At 38.6% G+C, this 10,000-nt stretch overlaps 1 protein-coding gene across 1 annotated transcript in view; it reads left to right on the top strand.

The window, feature by feature from the left end:
* Positions 1-10,000, top strand: part of LOC135088728 (uncharacterized) — a gene marked incomplete at its 5' end in the record, with an annotated part of 97,362 nt that overhangs the window by 32,916 nt on the left and 54,446 nt on the right. Inside the window, one exon of the mRNA XM_063983700.1 lies at positions 9,461-9,542. Within this exon, the coding sequence (XP_063839770.1) occupies positions 9,461-9,542 (82 nt within the window). The remainder of the gene's footprint in view (positions 1-9,460; positions 9,543-10,000) is intronic.

Raw genomic sequence — 10,000 nt, 5'->3', positions numbered from 1 at the left:
TCTCTCTCTCTCTCTCTCTCTCTCTCTCTCTCTCTCTCTCTCTCTTTGTATGTGTGTGTGTGTGTGTGTGTGTGTGTGTGTGTGTGTGTGTGTGTGTGTGATTAGATTCTTTGTTAGTGTGTGAGTGAAGAAGGTTGTTCTTGCTATTCTCTCTCTCTCTCTCTCTCTCTCTCTCTCTCTCTCTCTCTCTCTCTCTCTCTCTCTCTCTCTCTCTCTCTCTCTCTCTCTCTCTCTCTCTCTCTCTCTCTCTCTCCTTCATAGCTTCACATCCCTCCTTCTTCCCCTTCTCTCCCTCTCCCTCTCTCTCACGGTCCATTCCCCCTCCCCTCCCCCCTACCTTCTTAACCTCTGGACACCGCCCGCTATCCGACCTTGGTTCAATAATAGCCTGTATATCACTAGCACATAAGAACCTAAATAACTTGCAGTCACCGCCCTGGCCTCCCCTGCAGCATGGTAGAATCGGCCCTAAGCACTTGGATTTTAAGGGTCATAGTTGCTTAAATCCCTTTGGCTTTATCTATTTGGGTCTGTCTGTGCGTCTGTTTATGGCTATCTGTTTAAGAGTTTTATATATTGTAATTTGTGTTTGGTTGTGTTTCTTCTGTGTTTTTTTTTTCCTTCTGTTTTGTCTTTTGTTTTCGTCTTGTTTCATGGAATTCGTATTTTTTTCTTTTTTTGTGGTAGGATTCGTGTTTCTGTTAATTTTGTGTTTATTTTTATGTTTTCTGTTCGTTCGTGTGTCGTTGCATTATGTATATGTATATATTTGTTTTCTCTCTCTCTATCTCTCTCTTCTGTGTGTTTCGTGTTTTCTTTATTTCCTTCTTCCCTTGTCAGTATCTATTCGTTTGTACTGCGATTTGATTTTCTTCCCTTATCTCTTCTATGTCTCTATTCATTTCGTGTCTCCTGTTTCACAATTGTTTCACTCATCCATCTTCTACATCCGTGTGTTCGTTGTTCTCATTCCTGCGTGTGTTGCCTCGTTTCATGTTTCACCTACATTTTCTTTCTTTTATATATCTACGTTCGAGTGTCATGTTTCATTCGGTTACGTTCTTTTCACTTCTGGATCTGCTGGTTCGTGTCTCGCCTCTCGGAGTGCTTCGTTCAGTGGTCCGTCATTAGCCAGATCCCTTCCTGGTCTACACTTCCTTGGTTTTGGCTTAATTGCATTCTGGATTGGGAGTGTCTTTCATATATCTCTTTGTCTTTCTGGTTATATTTTTTTCTTCCTCTTATAATGTCTCTATCTCTTATTGTCTCTCTAGCTTTATCTCTTCCCTTTCTTCATCTTATTTTCTTCTTATGTCAATCCGTTTACTGTTTCTGCCTATTTTTTTCTATGTCTCTGTTTTATTGTTATCTCTTTTGTTTCTTTCTATGGACTTTCGTATAATTATTATTTCCTTTTCTTCATCTTCTTATTCTCTTCTCATGTCTCTCCGTTTACCATATCCGCTTATTTCTTTCTATTTGTCTCTGTTTTATTGTTATCTCTTTTTATTTCTTTCTCCTTGGTACCGTTCGCCTCTTGTTTAATTAAAAAAGACCCACAATACTCCCACGTAACTGCCTGCCCACCTGTCCGCTTGCTTTGGTTCAGTTTTTATACTGTGGAACACGGCAAGGATAATTTGTTCTGACCTTTGTCCTTACTGGAACCCACAACACTAATAGTAATAGTAGTAGTAGTAGTAGTAGTAGTAGTAGTAATGATGATAATAATGATAATACTGTTAACTACATACTAACCTCCTGCCTACCTAATACTTACCTGTGAATCTGTTTGTATACCTGTTTACCTGCCTGCTTGTTCACCTGCTTACATATGTTCTGCGCGGTGTGTTTGCGTTTCCACTCTTCCTGTAGGTTTAGTCATGCTCAGCTTGCAACCTTATCCATTTACTTCAGGAACATCTAACAGTTTCCCCTCCAAGTCCTCTGTTGTGCTGGCGATCTTACAAAACCTAGCAATAAATAGATTCCCTGTTGATTAAAGGCGTTAAGATCAAGGTAGTTTTTTGCATCTATTTCAGCAATCATTAACAGTTTCCTCTCACAATAGATAGATTACTAGATCAGAGGAGTTCATGTGAAGGGTACGGTAACTTTTTGCATCAATCTCTACTGTCATTTATTTTTTTTTTATTTATTTATTTATTTATTTATTTATTTGTTTATTTATTTATTTATTTTCCCATCTGAAGTCCTCTGGTGTGGTAGCAATCTTACAGAAACTGGGAAGTGATAGATTTGCAACATATCAAATGACTCGAGACTGAAGTACGACAGCAAATACAGTGGAAATGAATGCAGATATCTAGCCACGAGTTAGTGAATATACTGACAATCTTACGGAACCTGACAAAAGATAGATTTCCTACATATCAGTGGAGTTAACCCTTTCACCGCGATATGCAGCACTTCACAGCACTAAAAGCAATGCATGTACTCTTTGTAAGCATTCATAAGAAAGAAAGGGGTTAAAAAAGGAATGTACTTTGCAATTTCTAGCCAGTGCAATGTCTGAAGGTGGCAGGAGAACACGAACAGATGTCTCAGAGTGGTTGATAATTAGGGAAGGATGGGTAGAATAGTAGTTTATTTATTTATTCATCTTTTTTTTTTTATGCAGAAGGGACATCGGCCAAGGGCAACAAAAATCCAATTAAAAAAAAAAACACTGAGATGCCAGTCCCTGAAAGAAAGGGGTTAAAACTGCAAGAAAACTGAAAGTGAAGGGGTTAAAACTGCAAGGAGCTAAAGATTGGAGATTAATACATTTTGTTTGGTTTTCTGGGCCTACACGGCTGGGCGAAGACATTCATTAAGTTACCGCTTTGAATTATTGGTCCCTGCTGTTATGATTCTTTGTTTAAACACCCGCCAGCTGCATTTTAGTAGACCGTAACTTTTAACTGTAACCTTTTCTTCTTCTTCTTCTTCTTCTCTCGCTCTCTCTCTCTCTCGTTTTCTTTATCTTCCGTTTTTCGTCTTTCTTTTTTTTTTTCCGTCGTGATTCGTAATTCTCGTCTTGTTTAGATTTCCACTCTTTAATATTTTCCTTTTCCTTTTTTTATTGTATCTTTTGATGTCTTAATTCTTTCTTTTCTTTTTTTTTCTTTCTTTTGTTCTTTTGTTCTTCCTCCCTCCCTCCCACCACCACCACCACCACCACCACCTTCAATCCCCTTCCTCATACCTCTCTCAGCTCACCACATGAACACACTCGGAACTACAAACACCCCAAGCCACGAAGTAAATGCACCATAACTTCCCTTTTATTCACGCTGTCTCTCCTAACTTTTACTTCATTCTTCTTTCGTCTTAGCTCAGGACTGCCGCCTCCCCTCCCTCGTGCAGCTGCCTGGCCACTAACCTCCCCAGCAGACAGGACTCGTAAAAGGCATTGTTTATGCTCGTTCTTCCCTTTAAATGTAACTAAACTACGTACTGAATATTTTGAATGCTGCAGGAACTTACGAAATTCCATGTATGTGTTTTAATTTCTAGTCATTTATTTCTCTTTCACATTCGAGTTAACTTTTTTTTATTTTTTTTATTTTGCTGTGTTTACGTTTTCCAGTCTCTATAAAGTTCGGAATGGTGTTCAAATTTTCCGTAGTGTGCACAGTGCTATGAAATATTGTATAACACCTTCAGACTCCACAAAGAAAGGTCTTGTGTTTTTTTTTTTCATCCGCTTCACACGTTATTTTACTGAAACCACTAAACAGAAAAAAAAATGCCCATAAAGTTATAATTTCTACGCAGTTATTTCCTTTCACATTCGACCAAACTTTATTTTTTTTATCGTGTTTACATTTTTCAGTCTCCATAATTTAAAAAAACATGGCTTAAATTTTCTTAGTGAGCACGATGTTATGAAATATCGTAAAAAACGCTATCTCCTGCATTTTTCCTTCATACTCTTCACAAAAAAGGAGGAAAATGATCGTACATACTTTTTTCATTCTCTTCACACACTCTTTTATTGCGAGAAGTTACGAAAGAACTCATAAAAACCTAATTTCTCCGCGTTTTTCTACTTCAGCCTTCACTAATCTTTTTGTTTCATATCGTATCAATTTTTTGTCCAGTTACATAACCCGTAACTCTGAATCTTTGCTCGTCTCTTCCCATTCAGCCTCAGTTAAACCTTTTCTTTGTCTTACGTAACTTTTCAGTCCCATAAACAAGAAAACTTAATTAATCTGTATTTTTCTCCTTAAACTAATATCTCTTTTCTGTCTTTTTTTTCGGTCAGTTTAATCTCTTCTTATTTCTTTTAATTTCCGTATAATTTCTCCCTTTTTTTCCTCTTTCAACTCTAACTCAATTTTCTATTTTACATATGCAATCCCAATACAATTAAACTTTTTTTCTTTATCTAATACACAATAATTAATCCCCAAACCCACAAAGCTATCAAATTATCCTCATATTTTCCTCTTCATATGTAACCAGTACCTATTTTCCTCCCTTATATCAATTCCACGAGTCCCCTTACTCACACGTACGACATTTCCTCACCAGATGTACGATAGTTCCCCTTTTTAACACCAGACTCAGGAGACGCCTAGTTTTTGCTTTAGTTCACCGATTTTCCGCCTTCGTGGAGTTACGCATTGCACGGGGACCATAAAACTACCCTGTTATTTAAAGGGGTAATTATCTGTAATAAGCGTGCGCGTTTTTGTGTTAATGTTTACCTCAAGCGTGCGCAAGATGGAGTTCTTTTGGGGAGTGGCTCGTGGCTTGCTGTTCCTTTAAGCTTTACATGTAGAGCCAGTTTTTAATATTTTTATTTTTTTTTGTGTTTTTTTTTTTTTTAGACAGGAATGGTATTGTTTTGGTGGGTTTAGAATATCAGTTTTGGAAATATTTCTGATTGGCTCGTTTTCCCTTAACTTTCGTACATGAAGGGCAGATTATATATTTATATATTTTTTTATTTATTTGATTTTTTTTAATGATTTTTAGAGATGAATGGTGCTGTTTTGGTTGATTTAGTTGAATTGTTAGGAAATATTTGTGTTTTTTTTATTTATTTTTTTTCATTTGCAAGGTAGTTAGTCAAGAGTAAGAAATTAATAAATCAAAGTACAAGAAAATCGTGTTAAAAAACGGGGAAAAAAATAAGGAAAAAGGAAAAGGAAAATGCGAAAAAAAATATTGCTTGTGGTAAAAATGATGATGATGATTATGATGATGATGATAACAACAACAACAACAACAACAACAACAACAACAATGATAATAGACTCATGAAAGGCACGGTACAGAAAAAAAAAAAAACAATTATTATTCTTCATTCCATAGTCAGAGTGAATGAGGAGGAGGAGGAGGAGGAGGAGGAGGAGGAGGAGGAGGAGGAGGAGAAGGAGGAGGAGGAGGAGCAGGAGGAGGAGGAGGAAATACCAGAGAAGGGGGCACTCACTACCTTCACTTTACCCTCCTCCTCCTCCTCCTCCTCCTCCTCCTCCTCCTTCTCCTCCTCCTCCTCCTCCTCCTCCTCGCCACACCTTGACTCATTCCTGTACGGTACATTCCCTCCAGGTCCCTCCAGCCTTGTCTTACGCCCTTCCCTCCAGCTCCCTCCCTCCCTCCCTCCTTCCCTCCTTCCCTTCCTCCTTCCCTCCTTCTCTTCTTCCCTTCTTCGTAACCTCCCTTCAGCTGCTTATTATGCTATTTTGCTTCTCTCTCTCTCTCTCTCTCTCTCTCTCTCTCTCTCTCTCTCTCTCTCTCTCTCTCTCTCTCTCTCTCTCTCTCTGTCTCTGTCTATTCTTTCATGTTACCTAATTCCTTCTCTTTCTCTCTCTCAGTCTCTTAGTTAATCTCTCTCTCTCTCTCTCTCTCTCTCTCTCTCTCTCTCTCTCTCTCTCTCTCTCTCTCTCTCTCTCTCTCTCTCTCTCTCTCTCTCATTTCCTCTCTTTCTCTTAATATCTCTCAATCCTCCTTTCTTCCCAGCCTCACTTCCTTCATTTCTTTAATACATCCACTTCTTCGTCAGAAACAAGACCACTCCACTCTTGTACCCTCGCTCCACTCCTCTCCTTCCTCCTCCCTCTCCTCCTCCTCCTCCTCTCCCCCCATCAAGTCTTGCCAAGGCTACCCAGATACCAATGCTGCCTCCGAAACCCACAGTCAGATTCACGGCACCTCACACAAAAAACCCAGCCTGGCCACGAGTTGGAAGAATTCTGAACGCACTCTTAAGCCGCTGAACGAAAGAAAATGCTCGGCGCGTGTTGGTGTAAAGGGTGTTTGAATATCAAGGTCGTTTCCCACTATGCATCGTCCGCCGCCTGGAGTGAGGAGGAGGTGGAGGAGGTGGAGAAGTAGGACAAGACAACGGTAATGGATGTGTTTATGAACTGAAGCCAGAGTCACCTTGCATTCGGATGAGGGAGAGGGAGAGGGAGTGGGAGAGAGGGAGAGGGCCACAGGGCAAACCTACCGTTCCTCGTCTTGTGAGGGGGGAGGGGAGGGTGTGTGGGAGAGAGGGAAGGAAGGAAGGAGGGAAGGAGACAGGCAGGCAGGGGAAAGAAAGACAGGTGTGAGAGAGAGGAGGGACAGGTGTGTGTGTGTGTGTGTATGTAACACGTACACAGATATACAGTGTACGTAAGTATGTGCGTTTATGTAAGAAGTTCATGTAATTTTAGTAATCCAAGAAAAAGACAATTATGATTTTTCTTTCTTTTCTTTTCTCTATTTCACTATTATGTTATTATTATTTAGATATATCATTTTATAGCAACACGAAAATAAAAAAAAAATAATAGAAACGAACTAACACACACACACACACACACACACACACACACACACACACACACACACACACACACACACACACACACACACACACACACACAGGTGGGGCAGGGTGTAGGGGCGAGGCTCAGTAGCGGCAGGGACACAGGGAATGGAATCCAATCCCCCTCTAAGCTGTGTTTGATTCCCTCAAGGTTATTGGCTCGTCGCTCCTCTGTTTGGGCCCTACAAGGCTCTCGAGGACCAGCCCTGCCCAGGTGTGAATGCGGAAATACATCAAAGGGTTTTACTGTAGTTTGTTTTAGTGTTTTATCTGTTCATGAGTGTTGGTTTGAGGTTTTTTTCAATTACTTCGTCAGTTTTGTGTATATTGTGGTCAGTTTGGTTGTGGATTTTCTATATTGCTTTTCGTTTAGGTCGTCAGTTTTTTTATGGTGTGTTTAATTTGGTTGAGTTTTCTGTGTGTGTGTGTGTGTGTGTGTGTGTGTGTGTGTGTGTGTGTGTGTGTGTGTGTGTGTGTGTGTGTGTGTGTGTGTGTGTTTCTGAAGTGGTATTTTCCATTTTGTTCCTCAGTTTTTTGTGGTGTGTTAGAGTTCTTTATATATATATATTTTTTTTTAATTTTTCTAAGTGGTTTGTTTTTTTTTATTTGTTTATCGATTTTTTTTTATGGTTTGCTCAATTTGTTAGTCAGTTTTCTAAGGTATTTCTAGTTCTTCTATCAATATCATAAAGTGCCTTCACTTTGCTTTCTGATTTTCAAAGTTAGTTTACAATTGTTTGCCAGCTTTCTCAGGTCATTTATGTTTGTCTGCCTATATTTTAAGGTATTTTTAATTTGTTTTTTATTTTCTCTAGGCAAATTTGAACTTTCTTTCTATATTTCTTCATTCAAATAGTTTATGAGTTTTATATTACACGTGTTTATGTTTCCTGTTTAGATTCTTATAATTTATACTTTTTTTTATATATATTTTCTTTTCTTTATATTTTATTTATTTATTTTTTCTGTAAGCGTTACGTCTCTCTTTCTCTGTGTGTCTGTTCGTCTGTCTGTCTGTCTGTCTCTGTGACCTTGCCTGTCTGCTTGTATGTTCTCTCTCTCTCTCTCTCTCTCTCTCTCTCTCTCTCTCTCTCTCTCTCTCTCTCTCTCTCTCTCTCTCTCTCTCTCTCTCTCTCTCTCTCTCTCTCTCTCTCTCTCTCTCTCTCTCTCTCTATGTCCTAACTCTTCAGGAATTCATCACTGGAGGTCGCAGGATATTTCTCAACATCAAATAACTGACCACTTTTTTTTTCTTTTATAATATGACGAAAAATGAACGGAAATATTTGAACTTTTTATTAACACACACACGCACACACACACACACACACACACACACACACACAAATTTATCGTCACAATATCTCTTCAAACTTTCGCCTTTACTAACAATCTATTCATTCATTCCTGTTATATTTTTTTCCATCATTTATTATTTTTTTCCTTACTTGAATGGAATTTCTTCAAGGTCTTGTTTGTGTATGTATGTATGTATGTATGCATGTATGTATGGATGTATGTGAATAATAATGATACTACTACTACTACTACTACTACTACTACTACTACTACTACTACTTCATTACCACTACTATTATTACTACTATGATAAATAATAATAACAACAAAAAGAAGAATATGAACAAGAAGAATAAAAAGGAAGAGGAGATGGAGGAGAAGGACGAGGATGAAAAGGAGGATGAGGAGAAGAAGGAGAAGGAGGAGGAGGAGGAGGAAGAGAAGAAAATAAGGAGGGGCGGCGTGGAGGGAATATTGAGGAGTTAGTGATGCAATGTAACTGTTTAGAATGGTATGAACACACACACACACACACACACACACACACACACACACACACACACACACACACATTCCTCACCTTCACATTTCTTCTTCCACCGTTTATTTATTGAGTTAACACACACGAGAGAGAGAGAGAGAGAGAGAGAGAGAGAGAGAGAGAGAGAGAGAGAGAGAGAGAGAGAGAGAGAGAGAGAGAGAGAGAGAGAGAGAGAGAGAGAGAGAGAGAGAGAGAGAGAGAGAGAGAGAGAGTGACCTTGCTGTTGTGTCACTGTAAATATCAGTTAATATATTTGTACTTTGCATTTTCTGTATTTTGCTCTTTTCTTTTTTTTTATTTGTACTTTCTGTAATCCTGACCTTCCTTAATCTGTATCTTCTTTGTTTCTACTCGTCTGTTTTTTTCTTTTCTGTATTCTCTATTTTCTCTATTCTGTATGTTTTTCTTGTATTCATCATCTTTTATTTATCCTTTTTTCTGAACATTTTGTAATTTCTTTTATTTTTGCTTTCTGTACCTTTGAAAATGTGTATCTTTTGTTATTGTTATCTTTTGTTATGTGGACCTTTTGTTATCTGTACCTCTTGTAATCTGTATTTTATGTAACCTATATCTTTTCTAATTTGTATCTCCTCTTGTTATCGGCGCATCTGCAATAATGTACCTATTCTTTATTTTTACCTCTTTAATCTATACATTCTGTCCTCCATACCTTTTGTTATCTCTTCGTTACATTCACCTTTTATAACCAGTACCTTTGACAACCCCTTCCCTAACCTCTATCATTGACAACTACACCCCTCTAACGTTCCCTTCCCATGTTGTTTCAGGATGGGAGATCAGGGGACAATACTGCTACAAATTCTTCGACATCAGACATTCCTGGGACAAGGCGGCCCAGCTGTGCAAACGGTGAGTAACAGATCCGTGTGTGTCTGTGTGTCCTTTACTCATTGCCTTCCTGTGTCCGCCTTTGTCTGAGTGGCTGGATACATGGTGCTGACTCTCTTGTCCGCTTCTTGTCTAGTTTTGTTAGGTATCGTGTTCGAGTTTGGTTGGTGTTTAGGTTGTTGTTGTTGTTGTTGTTGTTGTTGTTGTTGTTGTTGTTAATGGGGTGATTTTTTTCCTTCTTTTTTTTTAAGTAAGAGGGACACTGGCTTAGGACAACAACAACAACAACAACAACAACAACAACAACAACAACAACAACAACAGACGGGGGAAAAAAAGGCCCACTAAGGTGTCAGTCACTAAGGAAAGGTCAAAAGAATGATCTAAAATTGTTATTGTTGTTGTTGTTGTTGTTGTTGTTGTTGTTGTTGTGTGGCTGCCATTTGTCTTCTTATCAGCATTTTTTTCTTTTTTTTTTT

The sequence above is a fragment of the Scylla paramamosain genome, chromosome 31 (genome assembly GCF_035594125.1).
Source record: "Scylla paramamosain isolate STU-SP2022 chromosome 31, ASM3559412v1, whole genome shotgun sequence".
Taxonomy (NCBI): Eukaryota; Metazoa; Arthropoda; class Malacostraca; order Decapoda; family Portunidae; genus Scylla; species Scylla paramamosain.
The sequence above is the reverse complement of the archived record's forward strand: the minus strand, read 5'-3'. Positions and strand labels throughout refer to the sequence as shown.